Source organism: Spinacia oleracea, chromosome 1 (genome assembly GCF_020520425.1).
Source record: "Spinacia oleracea cultivar Varoflay chromosome 1, BTI_SOV_V1, whole genome shotgun sequence".
Taxonomy (NCBI): Eukaryota; Viridiplantae; Streptophyta; class Magnoliopsida; order Caryophyllales; family Amaranthaceae; genus Spinacia; species Spinacia oleracea.
This window is the reverse complement of record NC_079487.1, coordinates 11,122,037-11,144,231: the sequence shown is the minus strand read 5'-3', so window position 1 is coordinate 11,144,231 and position 22,195 is coordinate 11,122,037. Positions and strand designations below refer to the sequence as shown.

General features: G+C 40.2%; 2 protein-coding genes across 3 annotated transcripts; one reads left to right on the top strand and one right to left on the bottom strand.

Annotated features, from left to right (window-relative positions):
• Positions 1-12,089: 12,089 nt before the first annotated feature.
• On the top strand, positions 12,090-16,186 carry LOC130465725 (protein SEH1-like). Its single transcript, XM_056834585.1, has 6 exons — positions 12,090-12,288; positions 12,864-12,975; positions 13,340-13,440; positions 13,541-13,618; positions 13,810-13,965; positions 16,073-16,186. The coding sequence occupies exons 1-6, from the start codon at positions 12,127-12,129 to the stop codon at positions 16,169-16,171; spliced, it is 708 nt and encodes a 235-aa protein (XP_056690563.1). The 5' UTR covers positions 12,090-12,126; the 3' UTR covers positions 16,172-16,186.
• Positions 16,187-17,861: 1,675 nt separating this feature from the next.
• Positions 17,862-21,951, bottom strand: LOC130459100 (protein SEH1-like). 2 transcript variants are annotated; one of them, XM_056834584.1, is made up of 6 exons: positions 21,763-21,947; positions 21,077-21,188; positions 20,612-20,712; positions 20,434-20,511; positions 20,087-20,242; positions 17,862-17,975 (listed from the first exon to the last, which is right to left on the bottom strand). In XM_056834584.1, the coding sequence occupies exons 1-6, from the start codon at positions 21,922-21,924 to the stop codon at positions 17,877-17,879; spliced, it is 708 nt and encodes a 235-aa protein (XP_056690562.1). In that variant the 5' UTR covers positions 21,925-21,947; the 3' UTR covers positions 17,862-17,876. The 2 variants fall into 2 exon arrangements, with proteins under 2 accessions (XP_056690562.1, XP_056690561.1); XM_056834583.1 differs by lacking the exon at positions 17,862-17,975 and having other exon boundaries at positions 19,955-20,242; positions 21,763-21,951.
• Positions 21,952-22,195: the final 244 nt, after the last annotated feature.

The following is a 22,195-nucleotide window of genomic DNA, read 5'->3' as shown; positions in this document are numbered from 1 at the left end:
TGCCCTAGATTCCTTTAATATTGTTATTTTCCGATTTGATTACTTGTTTTAGTTTAATACACAAACCATCCAACACTCGTTACCAGTAGTCTAGATTAGTAATTTAATAGTAGAAAGAACGCCGGTTTCCCTGTGGATACGATCCCTGCTTCCCTTGCTATATTTTTAGTTAGTGAACGTTAGGTTTATCTTTGATAGGAGTGCGATTTAGCCTGTCATGCCACCAGCATGAGCCTCTCCATAAGCCAAACCTTGGGGAGTATACAAAAAGTGCATTTCAAAATTCAACATTCAAAATTCAAATACAAGTACAAATTCAACATACAAGAAGGATCCAGATCCTTACTTGGAGTAATACCGGACTTCGCGACGGCAGAGAAGAGGGGTCCGACTTCAGCATGTCAAGGCCCATCAATGTTTCGCCAACCACGAGCGGCATTGGGTCCCGACCATTAGCAAACTGCTCTACAATCTCTTTTAGGGAGGCATCACCATTGCCAAACCCCTGCTTCGAAAAGAGGAAGCGAGCAAATATACAAAAACTCAAGTCTCTCAGGTGGAATACTTTGGGAACATCAAGCCCAGCAAAGTAGGTGACAAAGAGGGACAAATCCACCCCTCTGTCATATACAACAGCACTCAAAAGTGGGGTCTTCAAGCCCAAATACCTTTCAAAACTCAAGAAAAAGTGTTCCTCAACACTGGGCATGCATGGCTCCAGCATAATGGGCCACCCCAATATGGCAATAAATTCCTCAGGGAGGGGACATACCTCCTTATTTCCAAAGCGGAAGACATGATGATTTGGGTCCCAAGCCTCCAGAGCAGCAAGAATGAAGTGCAAATCCAATTTTATAAACCGGAAAGAGACGAGCACCCCAAGATGCATGCCATCAAGCTTCCTTTTCTCCAATTTGCCTAGCGAACCAAGCCACGAGTTCAAGGCACTTTCAAAGGACACAGCCATATTCTCTTTTATTTTCGTGAGGAAGCAGTATGAAATAGTAGCAGGGAAGGATTGATGCAAGAAGTGATCCGACAACCTCCCTATTTATACAAGAGTCGGCTTGCACGACGGCCCACTGGCGCCAAGCGCCAAGCCTGCGCCAGGCGCAGGGGCCTGCACCAAAGGACGAGGCCACCGTCCTCTCTTATGGCTCCAAGTACACCCTCTTTAGTGCTTCGGGCAGCAAAGTACAACCTCCATTATTCAAGTTTCCAAAGCCGCAAGCCGCGCAATTTCAAGCAGTCCGGATCAACGCTTCGGGAAGATTTCGGATCATTTTTTTCAAAATTTAAGCATTCTAGTCCTAGATCGGCGTCCTAAGTCGAGTCTGCATATGCATAAGCAAGAGTTGAATATACTTTGGCTTGCGCTTTTTCTAACCAAAAAAACCTTAGTCAAAGTGGGGGCTTATAGTGGGTATATACACCCGAAAAAATGGGGTAATTTTTTTTCAAATTTTTTTGCAAAATTATCATGCATGCATATAGCCACGAATTTCAAAGGCACACACAACGCGTACAAGATCAAACATACAAACATACAAAAGCCAATCTTCAAAAAAAATTCAAACCAATCCAAGTTCAAAGCCATACAACCATACAAAAATTCAAGTTCCAAACCATACAAATCCATACAAATACAACCCAGCCTATACAAAATCAACGCAGGCAAGCTGGAACTCGCTACCATGCAGGGTCAATCTGAGTCATCATCAACAGTGACATCAACCACAGGCGCCTTATCCCTGTTCCGCCTCCTGAGGCGCTCCAGATCCCGATCCAGCTCTGTCCCAGGGGTACTAGGATCCTGCTCCGAGACACGAAGTGTGCCAGTGGAGGGATGAACTCCCTGCTGAGGAGAGGAATACTGATAAGGCGGCGGCATCGCCATATACTGGTACGACCCAAACATCTGAGCCTGGCGCATCCTCTCCATCTCCCCATAGTAAGCCCAGGAATCTGCACCCCAAGGCTGAGGACCACTCCCTCCGAAGTAGTAACCAGGGGAAAAAACAAAGGGCCGTGAACTGCCTGCACCTCCAAATGAATGCCTGGTAGGATCAACATGTACGAAAGGGGAAGCTCCCCACTCAGTATCAGAATGCCTCTGATGAGCACCAGCACCGGACCCCTGTCCCAGCTCCAAGCTCAGTCCCTCCTGCCTCAAGGACGTCTCCACCTGGGGTTCTCTATCAACGGATCCTCTACGGTCTCGGCGGCGCTCCTATAATACAAGTTCAAGGATCAACATCCAAGTTCAAATTTCCAGAATACAAATTTCAAGATCAAGTAAAGCACCTCTATGTCCGGCCAGAAAGTTTCCGGGTCAGCTTGGCACAATGCCTCTTCCAGGAATCAAGCAAGAGCATCCAGCGACGCACTCTCGCCCAAGGCGCCTGCATACAAAATTCAAGATCAATTTCCAAATACAAGATTACAATCAGTTTCAAGGAAGTGCAACGCTACTTACAGCATCATAGTGCTCAAGTACCACATCATATGATTTCCGGTGCGGAGGAGAAGCTACAGGGATGGTCTCCTCCACCTGTTCCCCGTCCGAGTTCTCATAGCGGAGGATCCTATCAGCATAGGGAATGTCCTCAGGATCAACCTCCTCCTCTTACATACAATCATCCAATCATACAAGATCACAAGAATACAAGAATACAAGATACAAAGTTCAAAAGCTCACCGGCAGTACGAAGCGTACTGGTGGATCTAGCCACCTCAGGAAGTCGTCATAGCTACCCTTCCTGTGTACAAAATCCCTCCAAGAACGGCAAACAGCATCGGCCCTAGCATCCGCATAGAGCCGGGCAAGCTCTTCATCTGACGCCAGCATGGGCTCCGGTGGGTCCTTGGGTACAAGTCTATTCCCCGAATTGTGCTGAAGGGACACTCGCTCCCCTAGATACCACATGTGGCGGTACACCCCTGGAAGCAAAACCCGCCACCCAGACAAGAAATGGGCACGAGCAGCCGAGGCAGGTACAGGCGCGTTGGCAAAAGGACGCCATACCACCTGCAAAGCAGACAACTCAGGCAACAATACAAATACAAATACAAGAGAGAAAAACAGTACAAAAGATTACCTCATCAGCAGGTAGAACTCTCCAAGCTCTGCGGGAGGTCGCCAGAGACACTCTCCTGCGCACCGCTCCTGGCAGCATACGGGTAAGCCGCATCTCCAGTACGATCCGGCGCCAAAGTCGGAAAGTGCTCATATATCCAAATCTTTCAACAAGCAAGCAAGACATCAGTCAAGTTCAAATACAAACATACAAGTACAACGTACAAAGTACATGGAGTCTTAAATATCTCCAGCACACTCACAGAGCAGCCATGCTCGGGTCGCTCCCCGGCTCATTCCGGGAGGCCTGCTTCATCTCATACAAGAGGTGGCTATATGCCAAACCACCCCAGTTGTAGCTCGAAACAGCCCTCAAGTCCCGTAGAATGGACAGGAATCTAATGTGCACCCAACTGTTCCTGCTCGGGGCCATCACTCTGCTCACCAAAACTAGGAGGAAGAGCCTAACCCTTTGCTCCGCAGACACACCCACACCGCAGATAGCCTCCACAATCACCGTCACGGAAGCATGGGTGTCGTCCTCTGACAAGTCAACAACAAGGCCAAGCAAGGCCCTGGCAGCGGCCGAGCGCCACGTCAGCTCTGGATCAAAGGTCGCATTCCTCTCAGAAAAAGGAAGACCCGTAATCATTGAAAACTCAAAGGGGGTAATGGTGATCTCCCCCCATGCCATGTGGAAAGTGTTGGTGGTATCCCACCACCGCTCCAACAAATCCCACAACCGGGGTTTGATCCTCGTTCTCCTCGAAGTACCTCCCATGGCACGCCAGAAATCAGCCATGCCCGTCTGTGACCAAATCTCCATGGCCTCCTCATCAGCAGGAAGGGCTTTAAAGGCCTTTTGAACCTCCACCAAGGACTAGAAAGTACGAAACGGCTTTCCATCGGCCTACAGGTGAACGAGTTAGCTCAAAGCCTATGCAAGTACAAAATACAAACTCAAAACACAGTACAAGACTCACCAAGCCAGCGCGAGGCCGCTGAGACAAGTGCCACTCCGGCCGAAACACCAGGTTGGAAGGGCTCCAACCAGTACCGGTAAAAGTGGGCGCCTCCCGGGGAACCATACCCCCATTTGGCGCGTTTATTGCAGCCGCTTCATCATCCGAAGCATCCTCCTCAGTAGCTCGAACCACCGACGATTCGGCAAGCTTCCTCCGAGTGTGATGAGGCATACTAAATCAAGTGGAGTACAAAGTGTCAAAATTCTAAACTGGGGGCTATCCTATACTAGCCTATACAAAGTCAAAAAATTCAAAACAAATCCCCAGTGGACCTCTAGTTCAAAATACAAGCTCTACACCAACGCCTAGGCTATCCATGCCAAAGCAGGTATACAAATTCTACACCAACGCCTAGGCTATCCATGCCGAAGCAGGTATACAAGTTCTACACCAACGCCTAGGCTAGCCATGCCAAAGCAAGTACAAAGTGCGGGAGAAATTTCAAAAAATTCAAAAATTCAAATATACAAGTTCCAACTGTTCAAGTTCAAGTGGCTATCAAACAGTTTTCTACAAGATTCAAGAAGCTTAAGCATACAAGCATCATTTCAAAGTACGAGAAAATCAAAACTACATACGATCCTAGAGTTATTTCATAAGCAAAACATGAAATACTTACATGGATAAGGCAAGAACAAGACCAAGGGAAGACCATTCGACCTTTGAGAGAGAAAGAGAGCAAGAAAGCAAGAGATTGCTCCTCAAATGGCACGGCAAGGGGCGCTTATATAGCGCAGCATCGCGTCGTACGCCGGCCCAGCGCCCAGCGCTGCCTGCTGTATGCGCGAATCTTCAGCGCGCGCGGTCTCCCGTGCTGATTGCACGTCCTTTGCTGCTATGGTCTTCCGCACCAAGCATCAAACGTCGCATCAGGCCGGCCATCCATCGAAAATACGAGTATACACCTGTATCTCCAAGTACAAACAGATGAATATTTCAAGAATACAAAGTCCAAAAAATACAACGACTCAGGCGTTCAACTCCTAACGGACCCAAGCTCCGGGAAAGTCAGTCGAAATTTCAAAATTTTAAGGGCCAGTAAAAAGCTCTTATCCCCAGCAAAGCACATCCCCAACGGATCAACTCCGGGTGTTCAATTTCAAAAATTCAAGATTCAAAAATTCAAGATTCAAAATTTTCGATGCCAAGCTCCGTCCTGCACTAAAGGCGGAAAAGTACAAATACAAATCGAGGTCGTCACAACCGCAGCGAGGTAGATGTTAGGGGGGAAAATACCCTCTTGGTGACGTGGGCAAACGTGGCAAGAATTGCATACGTGGCTGCCAGCAAGGCACGAGGTGGCACGGTTCGAACTTACTCTCAACTGCTGGGATCAAAACGGCCGTTACAAGCCCTTGATGAAGCCGGCCTTCATTACGCATTTATTGTCTAAATTATGTCCAATTAAGCACAAACGTTACACTTTTATTGTAAATGCCTATAAAATGGCTTAGTCTTGTCTATTTTTACACACGAATTCTAAGCAATAAACCTACGATCATTCCATGCTATTACAACTTGCTCTCACCATTTTCAATTATCTAGCTCGATCGATTGTCAGCACCTTCATCAAGGCAAGCTCGTCTCTAAGTCGAATTTGCCCAAAACAATTTGGCGCCCACCGTGGGGCTGACAATCAAAAACAGCTTGATAATACCATTCCAATCACCATGGCCGGAAATACTAGCTCATCCGACGACATTACTCGTCGCTTCGAAGCCATGGAGCAGCGCATCAACATCCTCCAAAAGGAAAATGAAGCATTGCACTCTCAAGTCAGGTCCACCGCCTCCATCGCCACCAGATCCAGGTTCCAGTACCGGCGAGACACCTTCGGGCTAAACCGCCGCTTGGATCTTGACGCCGCTCCAGACCATCCCCTCCATGTACCTTTTGGCGAGCCTGGGGGCCCTGTCCTCGAACAGATTAGCGAGTTCGATCCACTACCAAATCCGCCCCGGTCTAACCCGAGTTTTCTTCCACCACCTCCAATTCGACCATCCTCTGCAGGTACATCGGCGACAGTCGTCGCCACGACAGCTGCCCGAGTCGCCCCACCTCAGGTCGGCATGACGACATCCACCATGGTGTCGACTCCCGCCTCTGTTCTGGCGTCTCGTCCGTTGCCACCTGTGAGGGGGTCGAAAAAGCGCGAGGCTAATGCGTGACCTTGTCCCTCGTGGGTGTGACGATTCTTTTTATTCAATCAAGTGTAATTGGATTTCCTGTGAGTATACACCCAATTGACTAGTAATATAGGAGTCGCCATTCAGTTTTTAACAACAATGAGAAAAACTGACAAAACCCGGTTATCGTGACATAAAGGGAGTGCAATTATGTTTGACCACGACGGCCGTAGGTTCCCTATTGATCCCTGGTGTGGGGATCTCTCAATATACACCCGCAAGGTAGAGATTGAGGGTTCGGGGGACTGTAACTACCGAGAGGAGTAATTCGCTCGTCGATAACTCCAGAGGCAGGATATCCTTACTAGCTCAGCATAAATAATTGAAGGGACATGCGTTAACTATTAAACTAATCTGAGTTGATTTTAGCAATATGCAACATATAATACTAATTCGATCATGATTATCTGATTTAAATAGCATTAAGGGACCTAGCATGATAATCCGATTTCCCAAAAATATTATATTTATTAGGCGTGATAGAACAATCATATTAGGTTAGTTTAACCGTTCATAAAAAGGGCGAGGAAAGCAGTTAAATCATCGAAAAGGGACACATTACGACGCACCCTTGAGAGGTGCGTCACGGTTCTCAGAAAACTAACCACTTTGACTTTGCTATTTCTCCTTTTTATTTAACGAATCTCGATTATGGGACAGGATACGTTCTGTTCGATTTATGGATCGATTGCGACAGAACGCGTGAACAGTTTCGCAGCGAGAGGCTTAGGCTAAGGGGTTTAGAGTCAATACTCAGAGTATATTATGTGTTGTTGTGTGTTGTTTCACGTCGAAACTAGGGGCCTATTTATAGGGAAGAGTTCGTGGAAAGATAGAATTGCAGAGTTCTAATCCGCAAAGAATTAGGAAAAGAAACGTACCCAGGTATTTTCAGCGCCCAGGCCTGGGCGCCGAAGATTTCGGCGCCCAGAGCCAGGCGTTGAAAATAGGGTCTGGGCAGTTTTTGTTTAGTCAGATTCGGATTCTAAAATCCGTAGAGTTTGAGATTAATTTGAGTCTTTTAGCGCGTATCAATTTGTGACGGAATGCTTCTGGGCCCGTTACGAACTCTAGGCTCGTTAGGATTTTAATTAATACGTAACTCTTATTTCCGAATCCTTTTAGGAATAGGATTCTCGCAGTTTTCTATCTCATTTAGGATTTATGTTGGAATGCAACACCTAATTCTGACAGGTTTCTATCTATTATGATTTGCCACTTTTAGACGCTACCTTTTACGGCAGTTACTATTTTTAGGAGGTTTCCATAAATAGCAGGTTCGGGGTGAAATGAAATGGGGAATCGAGATTCGTTTATTTTATAGGAGATGTGTTGTCAAGTGGAGTTTTTATGTTTTCATCATCGAACCTTTCCCTTGCGAGAATGGGGACAAAGGTAGGTGTCTACAGTTAGCCCCCACTTTGACTGAGTCTTGGAGTAAGATGATGGTCAAAGTATTAGACGGAGTGCGTCACACAAGCCATGGTGTATGTGACCTTTTTCGCGAGGGTCTCACGAGCCCCCGAGTGATAACATTTGACTTAAGGGTCATCACTTGAAGTGTCGACATATCCCTCACGTGTCATTGAGATTTGTCAACTGATAGTATAAAAACTTCCTCGCTTTGTCATTGGAAGGATCTAAAGATGCGTAGAAATTCCCTCACTATGTCATTAGGAGTAACTACAGATGTTTTCGAAATTAAAGCTGTAAAGTGTAATTGGGCCTGGCCAAGCCCAATCACGAGGTAAAACGTTTTTAAAGATTCTCATTTTCAGGGCTAGCTAAACGAGAAAACCCCCTCATTTTTATAGGATGTAAAACGAAGGAAAATCCAACAAACCAATCCTTTAATTTTTGGAAAAAGGGAAAACCAATAAAAGTTATCGCTGCAGCGACTAAGGACCTGCGTTGTTAGTGACGCAGACCCCGCCCGCTGAAGGTGGGCGAGCCTGTCCTCTGAGGGTGGACCCCCCGTCCGATAGAAGTGGATGAATCTGTTTGATGTTTTTGAAAATAAGGACCTACGCGGTTTGTGACGTAGACCCCGCCCGATAGACGTGGACGAATCTGTTTTGAAATTTTTATTTTGTTTTCTTTTTCAAAATAAGGACCTACGTGGTTTGCGCCGTAGACCCCGCCGGCTGGAGATGGCGAGCCTATTTTAAATTTGAAGATTTTATTTCTTTCGAAAACTGAGGACCTGCGCGGCTGAGGGTGGACGAGCCCATTTTGAATTTCTTATTTTGCCTATGTAGAAGGGCTTTTGTGATTACAACCTGTTGGTGGGTCGTAATATTTCCTGATTAGATGTGTCCTATAAGTGGGTCCACATTGTGTATTTTTGTTTAACAATATTTTTTGAGATATCCAAACATGTTATGGTGCGTGGCGCAGTCTGGGAATGTGATTTTGATTGGCACTCCCTGTTGGAGTCCACTTTTCGCGAGCCCCCAAGTGTTGGGGCTCGTCGGTTGTTTTTCGCGTCTTGTAATCATGTTTGGGGTCACGCTCGTATGTGCGAGCGACCTCCTATAGTAGTGCGCTATTTTTAGTGAAGCCGAGGAGTGCGACTTTAGCTTTCAGGCGACATCCGGTTTTGGCTTGGCCCGGATTATCCCTTTGACAGACAGACATTTTCTATTTGGAAAACCAATGACTTGACGACACATATTTTTGGTGTTTCGAAAAATGACCATGATATTTAACCTGCTTCTTTTTTTTTTTTTTTTTTTTTAAAAGTGTACATGAGCGTTTTCTGAGATGAGTCTAAGTTTCGACCAAGTTTCACTGTTATTATTAATTTTTGCTTATTTGGGAGCTAAAGGTGCTTTGGGCTTGATCTTACTTGTAATAGGGTCTCGTGTTTTAGCAACACGGTCTTAAGTCCTTTCCTATTCCGTGTTTTTGTGAACTCTGGGCCTTGGGCTGCATTTTCAGCGCCCCAGCTCAGGCGTTAAAAATTCCGGCACCCAGAGGTGGGCGCTGAAAGTTCTTTCCTGGTAATATTTGATTTTCGGATTTCTAAACACGTTTCCGAATGGGATCAGGATGTTTATTGGGTGCGTTCAGCTATAAATAGGGGCTAGATACGTCCTTATTTTCCACCACTCTCAAGTTCTTTCTCTCTTTTTGCTGTGCTCTAATTTATTTACTGCTTTTGCCATGTTGACCCCTACTTTCTCACTCCAACGTACTGTTAGGCGTTGGCTACGAGCCCCTTACTCCCACAGAAAAAGCTTTGTTAAAAGAATACCACTTAGAGGCACTTTTAGGCTTACAACAAATTAATATTGATTATAATTTTCTGCATGCTGCCCTAAACCTTTGGGACTCCGATCATCATGTTTTTTCCTTTCGTGGCAATGAAATATGTCCTTTGCTTGATGAATTTGCTGCGATCCTTGGTTATCCTACTAATGCTACTCCTGTTACCCCTGGCACTATCGAAGAGGGTAAAACAACCATAAGGGCTTTCCTAGGGCTAGATGATAACATGTTTGCTGAACTTGTTGTAGACGATAAGGTTAACTTGGCAAAACTTGTAAAACATCATTTTAGGCCTAGTAAGAATATGACCGAACAAAAATTGAACATTCGAGCCCTTGTATTTTGCTTGTTGAATCATTATTTGCTGTCGAATAATAATGGTGAGTTTGGTGACATAAGGCTGATCCCCTTGATTAGCCAGATGGAAAGTTGCTATTCTATTATGCCGTTGGTTGTTGCTGAGACTTTGCTGAGTGCGGATGAGCTGAAGAAGGATGCCAAATCCGAAATTTTCAAGGGAAGCCCCCTATTACTGCAGGTAATCTATTTTTTCTTTGCGCACACATACGCCACTTTTATATATTTCTTTTCGCCTGGGGCTGAGTTTCAGCGCCCAGGGCTGGGCGCTGGAATATTCGGCGCCTGGTCCTGGGCGTGGAAACTGCGCCCCAGGAACCTTTTTTCTTTCTTTTTCATTCTTTTGATTCGATCGTACCTGTTTTTGCAGATTTGGCTTGCGGAACGGCTTAGACTTTTGGAAACTCCTTCCACTAGTAGAAAAAACCCCTGTTGGAGCCCCCTTGTTGCAGCGTACATGTATTAATACGCTTCAATAACCAGTCGGTCAACGCGGGTCAAACCTTTTAAAGGGTTGTTGCAGCGTACAATTTAATTGTTCCCTGCAAAAAAGTTTGTTGCAGCGTACAATTTAAAAGCCCCCTGCAATAACCTATTTTTGTCGCAGCGTACATTTAAAAGCCCCCTGCAATAGCCCGGGTCAAAAAAAAATTCGCTGCAATATTAAAATTTCATTTCTCGCGCTTAACTCCCCTCTTCTTCCCTTACCTTTTCCTGCGTAGTCCCCAAAAAAAACCCTTCCTGCGTCGCCATAGCTTACTCGTCGGTGGTTCTGGCCTCCTCGCCAGTCGCCACCTTTATTCGAAACCCTCTCCTCTTCCAAGAAAAACCACGAGCAGCTAGTGAGCTACCAGCCTACCCTCTCAGTCCTCCCATCTTCAATTCTCTGAACCTGTACCTTTCTTTCACGAAAGCCGGCCACCAAGGGTAAGACGGATTTGTAATCTCGAAATTCTGCCGCGTTCACCACCGTCTCACCACCTTCCGATGGAGATCCAATTGGGTTCAACTACCACCGTTTCTCACCAATCGCGTTTCTCACCACCACCACCACCGCCCGTTTTTCTTCAAATTTAAGTGAATTTATGCACTACGGAGGTATATATCTCTATTCAATTTAAGATTCGGCTTATTCAATTTTTGTAAAATTGAATTAACTATTTTCCCCCAAATTTTAGGGTTTTGGCTCCATTTTATTTTTTAATCGAAAGAGGGAACGATCTACTAAGCTAGGGTTTCCTTTTTTCCTCTTTCGTTCAGAATTAGGGATTTGAGGACGCTTAATTATCAGGATTTCATCCGCAAACTCTGCACTTAGATTTTGGGATATGGGTTGAGGTTGATTCTTTTTGGTTATGCTACTGCTCTTTAAGTATAGGCATCGGTATGCTTCTCTTATTTGTTCTTTAAGATTTACATAATTTTTAGTGTTGATTGAAGTTGGATTTGCTGATTGTTAGAGGTTTTACTAATCTTGTATGATATAGTAATTTATGGCAGATATGAACTATTTAAGTTTTGTTAACCATCATTTTGCCTTTAATCTCTTTGAAGAAGTTAAAATAAAATAAGACTTAAAGTTTTAGTTAGGGAACGATTAGAGCTGAGAAATACCATGTTTATCAAGTAATACTGTCATTTGATGGGAATTAGGATGTTCACTTCATATTATTAGAAGAATTGAATCCATCTTTACTAAAATTCTTCTTTCATTGAGATGTTAATGTCTCAGGATTGAATATAGCTTTGCAATTTCACTACAATAGTATAGATTTGTGATAATTTGGGTTTCATTGTTCAACACCAGCAAAGAAAATGGAGAGGCGTCGAGATTAGGTTTCAGAAATTGATGGTGTTTTTAATGATTAAATAAGACAGCTGGTGTTGGAAATGCTGCTGGAGTTGGAACTCATTCCTGTACTGAATGTGTTTCTGAATGTGCTGCTAAATGTATGCTTCTCTTCTTTCTTCTTCAAGATTTGTATTATTACATGGTTTACATAGTTTTTAGTATTATATTGAGGTTAGTGGATGTTTGAGGTTTTTTGTTATTCTTATATGACATACTGATTGTTAAGTAGATATGAACTAATTAAGTTGCTAACTTTTTGACACCAGACCATACACAGCTCAAGTCAACAATGGCCCATGTTGACCTAACAACTGCAAACAGTATCCAACAAACTCACTCCCAACTGAGAAAGAGAAAGCAATGGAGAAAACGGTGGCGACATTGGAGAAAGGAACAGTATGCTCAGCTTGGAATTACAGCGCTCAAAGATTAGCTACTGGTTCAATCAATGGTCTTCTCACCATCTTCGATTCTCCTGATCCTGCTTCCTCTTCTCTCTTCTCTCCTTCTTCCTCTTTTCAGGTCTGCTCCTCCTTATTTTCCCAATCAATTGCAATTTTTTTTTTTGGAGACAAATTCATTTCTTAATTGCCCATCTTTGTGTTTATACTATAATGTATGATATTTTCAGTTAAATATACAATCTTTTATTTGCTGAACTTTATTTCTTTCTAGTAGTATGTTTGTTGTTCTATGTATGAAACAATTTAATTTATGATGGAAGTTTGTGAATGTTGGTTACTTGATACTATGGCGCATGGTGATCTTTCCGATTTTAAAAATGTTAACAATTATTAATCTTAGAGCTGTCAAATTGGTGTTTTGGTCGGATTATGTGTTCGTCGAATCATCCCCGCTAGATCATCTAAGGTCCGGTAGCTCTAATTATAATGTATGTGAGATTTTGATGTAATTCCGAATTATGATTCAATTTAACATTTTTCAGTGTATCAATATTTGGGGGTTTATCAAAATTATGTTGAGTTTTTGAGAATTAAGTTGGAGGGTATATATCTAATTTCTTCCATTGAAGCTTCTGAAGTAGTATGATGCAACTTTCATGTGACAATTAACATGAGATTAGATTGTGGTTTTAGGTGCATGAGGGTAGCATTGTGAAGGTGGCATGGGTTCCTCCAGAGTATGGAGATGCCATCGCGTGTATTTTGGATGATGGGACGTTATCATTATGGGAAGAAGTTACAGGAGGTAACACTAACTCAAACCTCTTGTTACATTCATACAAAGCAATCATTTCTGCACATGTCCATTTACACCATATTGTCTTTTCTATAATGACTGTACTTCCCTTCTTAAAGAATGAGTTGTGAAATTGTATGCTCGTGTAAGCTTTCTAGCCGAGAGAATTATGTTGCCAACTACTTTCAGATCTCCGCATTACAAGTAGAGTAATGATTTACAAATCTTATGCTACCCTTTTGGCCTTTACCCTAATGACTACTAGTAATAAGTAAGACATTGATTTCATAATTGATACGAGAGTGGTGTTATTGGTGTATGGTTACGAATGATTTAAAAATCTAAAACATTTGCGCTTCCCTTTTCCATTCAGAGGGGCAATCACTTCAGTGGAAGATCTGTACCAAGTTTCAGAATAAAAGTGCCCGTGTATTAGATATTCAATTTGGAGGATCCTCTACTTGTTTGAAGTTGGTAAGTGTTAGATAATAAAAAACTTGCTGAATGTGTTCTTCTTGGTGCATGGTGAAATCCTCTGACTTTATAATTGTGTCATGCATTTCTTTGCTTGTAGGTTGTTGCATATTCAGATGGGTATGCCAAAGTCTATGAGCTCCAAAATCCTTTGGAACTGAACACTTGGCAACTTCAGGTATATTTCCTGCTTGAATAATTGAATAAAAAATTTAAATGCTCCATTAACTTGATGCCTACTTATCTAAGGAGCTTTCGTTTAGTTAGAGTATCTGTAATAGTCGGAGCACTCTACAGCTGCTCTTGTAACTTATTAAGTACAAGTTCGGATTTCTGTTAACAAACTTCTATTGTCAAATTGTGGTGTAGGCCGAGTTCCAGAATGTCATTGACTCTGTATCTAAATTTGCGAAAGCTTCATGCTTATCAGCATCCATTTCATGGATTCCACAAATAGGTGAAAGCCAGCAATTGAGCTTCGTTCTGGGATTCAATTCAGATATACCACAACTCAATTCTTCCAAGGTATTGTTGAGTCCAATAAGTTTTGCTGAGTATTCTAACTTTTCTTTTTCTTTTTCGTTCACATGCCCTTATAGCATTGGTAGTTATGTTGTTCTAGGCCTTCTAGCGTATATATAGAGAGAGTATACATGTGATTCGCCCTCTTCTATCACTTTTCATTGTGTGTGGTTGTTGTAACTGACCTTTGCCTTTTTTGCGTATGCTTTAACGTTTATTCTTAGTTACTGATATCACTCTTTATGCCACTTTGTTTTCCTCTCCCGGGATTTAATTATTGCTACTAAAGTAGTAATACTCCTCTAGTGCTCCTCTCGTCTCAGAAGTTGTGTTCATAGTAAATAGTTTGGAATCAGCCTCTTTGAATGCTGAATGATAAAAGGTAGGCTATATGCAATTTGACTTCCCAAATATAACATCAGTATGGGGATCCACCGTGAGTGTTGTTTTTCTTACTATTGTTTGTTGTGAGATGAATAAGATGCTTGTGCTTCGCCGACTCATATCATATGTTTAACTTCGGCTCACTTACAAGTTACAACTGACAAGTATTAGCTTTTTTACTTTAGGTCTTTAGTACTTCGTATTGTTTCAATTTTCTTTTTGTTTGTGTGTGTGTGTGGGGGGGGGGGGGGGGTTGGTGTAAAACTTTACATAATTGCATATATATATATAAGAACATATAGGTGTGTAAATCTAAACTGAAACTTTTCACGAAGCAATTTTATATATGTAGAAAACATAGCCACCATGAGTTTTGGCGCCAAATTGCCAACAATGTCTAAGAAAACTATGCTATTATTGTATTATCTGTCAGAGGAAGATCAACCCCAATCCTGCAACTTAGAACAGAGGTCTGGATTTGGTTAGGCTTTGTTTTGTTCGACTTATTTTCGACAAAATAAGTTCAGATAAGTTCAGCAAAAATAAGTTTTTTCCAGACATTTTCACACACAAATAAGTTTATTTTAGACAAAATAAGTTTTTTTCAGATAAAATAAGTTCAGATAAGTTCAAATAAGTTTATAAAGAACCTAAGGACTTATTTTAAACTTATTACATGTTTAATATGCTTAGTTTTAAGTTTCTAAGACTTATTCTAACTACTTATACACATTTAAGGCTTGTTTGGTCGTTATAGGACATATTTAGGCTAAAATGACATTTTCGCTCCCAACTATGAACCAAAGAACCTAAGGACTCATTTTAAACTTACTAAATGTTTTATATGCTTATTTTTAACTTTCTAGGACTCATTCCAATCCATTTATGCACATTTAAGGCTCATTGTGTCGTTATGGGTCATATTTAGGCTAAAATGACATTTTCGCTCCCAACTTTGAACTTAAGAACCTAATGACTCATTTTAAACTTATTATATGATAAATATGCTTAGTTTTAAGTTTCTAAGACTTATTCTAATCTACTTATACCCATTTAATGCTTGTTTGATCGTTATAGGTCATATTTAGGATAAAATAAGGCATTTTCGATCCCAACTTTAAAATAAAGAACCTAAGGACTTATTTTAAACTTATTACATGTTTAATATGCTTAGTTTTAAGTTTATAAGACTCATTCCAATCCATTTATGCATATTTAAGGCTCATTGTGTCGTTTTAGGTCATATTTAGGCTAAAATGACATTTTCGCTCCCAACTTTGAACTTAAGAACCTAAGGACTCATTTTTAAATTATTATATGATTAATAAGCTTAGTTTTGAGTTTCTAGGACTTACTCTAATCTACTTATACCCATTTAATGCTTGTTTGATCGTTATAGGTCATATCTAGGCTAAAATAAGGCATTTTCGCTCCCAACTTTAAAATAAAGAACCTAAGGACTCATTTAAAACTTATTACATGTTTAATATGCATAATTTTAACGATCTAAGACTCGTTCCAATCTATTTATGCACCTATAGGCTCATTGGGTCGTTATAGGTCATATTTAGGCTAAAATGACATTTTCGCTCCCAACTTTGAACTAAAGAACCTAAGGACTCATTTTAGACTATTAGGACATTGTCATTAGTTTCTTGAATGTTAAAATGTGATATTTAATTTGTATTTAATCGAATGTTTAATTTAAATTTCTGTTTTTGTAAAGGTCTACACTCCGAGGATTGCGCCTTATGCGAGGAATTTGATGTGGTTCGTGAGCAATGGGCTAAGTTTTTTACCAACAAGTATTTATTATTGGCTTTAGCGCGCTTGATCGAGTTGGTTTAGTTGTTATAGAATAAATTTTATATTAAAATGTATGTTTATGTTGAAATTGGAACATATATTTAAATGTAATATGTGCACTTTGGTTTTGGGATATATAGTATACAAAACTCCAGTTGTTGTTTTTATATTTGTTATACAGGTTGCGTTATTCTATTATTGTTTTGACAGGTTTCTATATTTGGTGCAAGGCACTCTAGGTATCCCTAAACAAAATTAGAATTTTCCCGCCAGAAGTGCTTTTTTGCAGCGTACATATATGTTGTACGCTGCAACAAGGGAAAAAAATTTCGCAAAAATTCAGACTTGTTGCAGCGGGCTTTTAGATGTACGCTGCAACAAGTGCCAAAAAATTGGCAAAATTTTGGACTTGTTGCAGCGTACAAATAAATGTACGCTGCAAAAAGTTGAGTCTTTTGCAGCGTACATATATATGTACGCTGCAACAAGTCCAAAATTTTGCCAATTTTTTGGCACTTGTTGCAGCGTACATCTAAAAGCCCGCTGCAACAAATCACTTTTTGCAGCGAACATTGTACGCTGCAACAAGTTCAGACTTGTTGCAGGCCCCCCAGTTGCAGCATACGATGTACGCTGCAACAGGGGTCTAAAAGCCCGCTGCAATAAGGGTTTTTTCTACTAGTGCACAAACCCATTTGTAGCTACAGCCCAACGCGGGAGACCATCATAATACCTAGCCCACGCTAAGACCCGTGTTTGTGCAAAAGTAGCTACCTTAGGAGGTACCGTATCAGAAAAGGGGATAGTCTGCCTTAAACCATATTGACGCATGACTCGATAAGGGAAAATATAAATGGGACAAGATAGCCCCAACAAAGAAATATAAACCGATACATCAGACCCCCCCTGTCATAGTAGTCAAACCCCACCATGGTACCACCCACTTAATAGAATAAATGCCATAAGTAAAAAAGGAGGTCCATTCGGCCTCGTCCTGGCCTTGGTGCAAGTATTTTCGGTTACCCAAAGCTATAGGGCGATAATGTTTAGGATCGACACACTAGTAGAAAAAACCCTTATTGCAGCGGGCTTTTAGACCCCTGTTGCAGCGTACATCGTATGCTGCAACTGGGGGGCCTGCAACAAGTCTGAACTTGTTGCAGCGTACAATGTTCGCTGCAAAAAGTGATTTGTTGCAGCGGGCTTTTAGATGTACGCTGCAACAAGTGCCAAAAAAATTGGCAAAATTTTGGACTTGTTGTAGCGTACATATATATGTACGCTGCAAAAGACTCAACTTTTTGCAGCGTACATTTATTTGTACGCTGCAACAAGTCCAAAATTTTGCCAATTTTTTGGCACTTGTTGCAGCGTACATCTAAAAGCCCGCTGCAACAAGTCTGAATTTTTGCGAAATTTTTTTCCCTTGTTGCAGCGTACAACATATATGTACGCTGCAAAAAAGCACTTTTGGCGGGAAAATTCTAATTTTGTTTAGGGATACCTAGAGTGCCTTGCACCAAATATAGAAACCTGTCAAAACAATAATAGAATAACGCAACCTGTATAACAAATATAAAAACAACAACTGGAGTTTTGTATACTATATATCCCAAAACCAAAGTGCACATATTACATTTAAATATATGTTCCAATTTCAACATAAACATACATTTTAATATAAAATTTATTCTATAACAACTAAACCAACTCGATCAAGCGCGCTAAAGCCAATAATAAATACTTGTTGGTAAAAAACTTAGCCCATTGCTCACGAACCACATCAAATTCCTCGCATAAGGCGCAATCCTCGGAGTGTAGACCTTTACAAAAACAGAAATTTAAATTAAACATTAGATTAAATACAAATTAAATATCACATTTTAACATTCAAGAAACTAATGACAATGTCCTAATAGTCTAAAATGAGTCCTTAGGTTCTTTAGTTCAAAGTTGGGAGCGAAAATGTCATTTTAGCCTAAATATGACCTATAACGACCCAATGAGCCTATAGGTGCATAAATACATTGGAACGAGTCTTAGATCGTTAAAATTATGCATATTAAACATGTAATAAGTTTTAAATGAGTCCTTAGGTTCTTTATTTTAAAGTTGGGAGCGAAAATGCCTTATTTTAGCCTAGATATGACCTATAACGATCAAACAAGCATTAAATGGGTATAAGTAGATTAGAATAAGTCCTAGAAACTCAAAACTAAGCTTATTAATCATATAATAATTTAAAAATGAGTCCTTAGGTTCTTAAGTTCAAAGTTGGGAGCGAAAATGTCATTTTAGCCTAAATATGACCTAAAACGACACAATGAGCCTTAAATATGCATAAATGGATTGGAACGAGTCTTATAAACTTAAAACTAAGCATATTAAACATGTAATAAGTTTAAAATAAGTACTTAGGTTCTTTATTTTAAAGTTGGGATCGAAAATGCCTTATTTTATCCTAAATATGACCTATAACGATCAAACAAGCATTAAATGGGTATAAGTAGATTAGAATAAGTCTTAGAAACTTAAAACTAAGCATATTTATCATATAATAAGTTTAAAATGAGTCATTAGGTTCTTAAGTTCAAAGTTGGGAGCGAAAATGTCATTTTAGCCTAAATATGACCCATAACGACACAATGAGCCTTAAATGTGCATAAATGGATTGGAATGAGTCCTAGAAAGTTAAAAATAAGCATATAAAACATTTAGTAAGTTTAAAATGAGTCCTTAGGTTCTTTGGTTCATAGTTGGGAGCGAAAATGTCATTTTAGCCTAAATATGTCCTATAACGACCAAACAAGCCTTAAATGTGTATAAGTAGTTAGAATAAGTCTTAGAAACTTAAAACTAAGCATATTAAACATGTAATAAGTTTAAAATAAGTCCTTAGGTTCTTTATAAACTTATTTGAACTTATCTGAACTTATTTTATCTGAAAAAAACTTATTTTGTCTAAAATAAACTTATTTGTGTGTGAAAATGTCTGGAAAAAACTTATTTTTGCTGAACTTATCTGAACTTATTTTGTCGAAAATAAGTCGAACAAAACAAAGCCTAACCAAATCCAGACCTCTGTTCTAAGTTGCAGGATTGGGGTTGATCTTCCTCTGACAGATAATACAATAATAGCATAGTTTTCTTAGACATTGTTGGCAATTTGGCGCCAAAACTCATGGTGGCTATGTTTTCTACATATATAAAATTGCTTCGTGAAAAGTTTCAGTTTAGATTTACACACCTATATGTTCTTATATATATATATGCAATTATGTAAAGTTTTACACCAACCCCCCCCCCCCCCCCCCCCACACACACACACAAACAAAAAGAAAATTGAAACAATACGAAGTACTAAAGACCTAAAGTAAAAAAGCTAATACTTGTCAGTTGTAACTTGTAAGTGAGCCGAAGTTAAACATATGATATGAGTCGGCGAAGCACAAGCATCTTATTCATCTCACAACAAACAATAGTAAGAAAAACAACACTCACGGTGGATCCCCATACTGATGTTATATTTGGGAAGTCAAATTGCATATAGCCTACCTTTTATCATTCAGCATTCAAAGAGGCTGATTCCAAACTATTTACTATGAACACAACTTCTGAGACGAGAGGAGCACTAGAGGAGTATTACTACTTTAGTAGCAATAATTAAATCCCGGGAGAGGAAAACAAAGTGGCATAAAGAGTGATATCAGTAACTAAGAATAAACGTTAAAGCATACGCAAAAAAGGCAAAGGTCAGTTACAGCAACCACACACAATGAAAAGTGATAGAAGAGGGCGAATCACATGTATACTCTCTCTATATATACGCTAGAAGGCCTAGAACAACATAACTACCAATGCTATAAGGGCATGTGAACGAAAAAGAAAAAGAAAAGTTAGAATACTCAGCAAAACTTATTGGACTCAACAATACCTTGGAAGAATTGAGTTGTGGTATATCTGAATTGAATCCCAGAACGAAGCTCAATTGCTGGCTTTCACCTATTTGTGGAATCCATGAAATGGATGATGATAAGCATGAAGCTTTCGCAAATTTAGATACAGAGTCAATGACATTCTGGAACTCGGCCTACACCACAATTTGACAATAGAAGTTTGTTAACAGAAATCCGAACTTGTACTTAATAAGTTACAAGAGCAGCTGCAGAGTGCTCCGACTATTACAGATACTCTAACTAAACGAAAGCTCCTTAGATAAGTAGGCATCAAGTTAATGGAGCATTTAAATTTTTTATTCAATTATTCAAGCAGGAAATATACCTGAAGTTGCCAAGTGTTCAGTTCCAAAGGATTTTGGAGCTCATAGACTTTGGCATACCCATCTGAATATGCAACAACCTACAAGCAAAGAAATGCATGACACAATTATAAAGTCAGAGGATTTCACCATGCACCAAGAAGAACACATTCAGCATGTTTTTTATTATCTAACACTTACCAACTTCAAACAAGTAGAGGATCCTCCAAATTGAATATCTAATACACGGGCACTTTTATTCTGAAACTTGGTACAGATCTTCCACTGAAGTGATTGCCCCTCTGAATGGAAAAGGGAAGCGCAAATGTTTTAGATTTTTAAATCATTCGTAACCATACACCAATAACACCACTCTCGTATCAATTCTGAAATCAATGTCTTACTTATTACTAGTAGTCATTAGGGTAAAGGCCAAAAGGGTAGCATAAGATTTGTAAATCATTACTCTACTTGTAATGCGGAGATCTGAAAGTAGTTGGCAACATAATTCTCTCGGCTAGAAAGCTTACACGAGCATACAATTTCACAACTCATTCTTTAAGAAGGGAAGTACAGTCATTATAGAAAAGACAATATGGTGTAAATGGACATGTGCAGAAATGATTGCTTTGTATGAATGTAACAAGAGGTTTGAGTTAGTGTTACCTCCTGTAACTTCTTCCCATAATGATAACGTCCCATCATCCAAAATACACGCGATGGCATCTCCATACTCTGGAGGAACCCATGCCACCTTCACAATGCTACCCTCATGCACCTAAAACCACGATCTAATCTCATGTTAATTGTCACATGAAAGTTGCATCATACTACTTCAGAAGCTTCAATGGAAGAAATTAGATATATACCCTCCAACTTAATTCTCAAAAACTCAACATAATTTTGATAAACCCCCAAATATTGATACACTGAAAAATGTTAAATTGAATCATAATTCGGAATTACATCAAAATCTCACATACATTATAATTAAAGCTACCGGACCTTAGATGATCTACCGGGGATGATTCGACGAACACACAATCCGACCAAAACACCAATTTGACAGCTCTAAGATTAATAATTGTTAACATTTTTAAAATCGGAAAGATCACCATGCGCCATAGTATCAAGTAACCAACATTCACAAACTTCCATCATAAATTAAATTGTTTCATACATAGAACAACAAACATACTACTAGAAAGAAATAAAGTTCAGCAAATAAAAGATTGTATATTTAACTGAAAATATCATACATTATAGTATAAACACAAAGATGGGCAATTAAGAAATGAATTTGTCTCCAAAAAAAAAATTGCAATTGATTGGGAAAATAAGGAGGAGCAGACCTGAAAAGAGGAAGAAGGAGAGAAGGGAGAAGAGGAAGCAGGGTCAGGAGAATCGAAGATGGTGAGAAGACCATTGATTGAACCAATAGCTAATCTTTGAGCGCTGTAATTCCAAGCTGAGCATACTGTTCCTTTCTCCAATGTCGCCACCGTTTTCTCCATTGCTTTCTCTTTCTCAGTTGGGAGTGAGTTTGTTGGATACTGTTTGCAGTTGTTAGGTCAACATGGGCCATTGTTGACTTGAGCTGTGTATGGTCTGGTGTCAAAAAGTTAGCAACTTAATTAGTTCATATCTACTTAACAATCAGTATGTCATATAAGAATAACAAAAAACCTCAAACATCCACTAACCTCAATATAATACTAAAAACTATGTAAACCATGTAATAATACAAATCTTGAAGAAGAAAGAAGAGAAGCATACATTTAGCAG

Bases quoted from the DNA above. Each gene is read 5' to 3' on its own strand.
- LOC130459100 (XM_056834583.1), bottom strand. From the start codon at position 21,924: ATGGAGAAAACGGTGGCGACATTGGAGAAAGGAACAGTATGCTCAGCT. The intron at 20,713-21,076 runs GTAACACTAACT...TTTTCCATTCAG, and splicing joins ATGGGAAGAAGTTACAGGAG to AGGGGCAATCACTTCAGTGG. The intron at 20,243-20,433 runs GTATATTTCCTG...ATTGTGGTGTAG, and splicing joins TGAACACTTGGCAACTTCAG to GCCGAGTTCCAGAATGTCAT.
- LOC130465725 (XM_056834585.1), top strand. From the start codon at position 12,127: ATGGAGAAAACGGTGGCGACATTGGAGAAAGGAACAGTATGCTCAGCT. The intron at 12,976-13,339 runs GTAACACTAACT...TTTTCCATTCAG, and splicing joins ATGGGAAGAAGTTACAGGAG to AGGGGCAATCACTTCAGTGG. The intron at 13,441-13,540 runs GTAAGTGTTAGA...CTTTGCTTGTAG, and splicing joins CCTCTACTTGTTTGAAGTTG to GTTGTTGCATATTCAGATGG.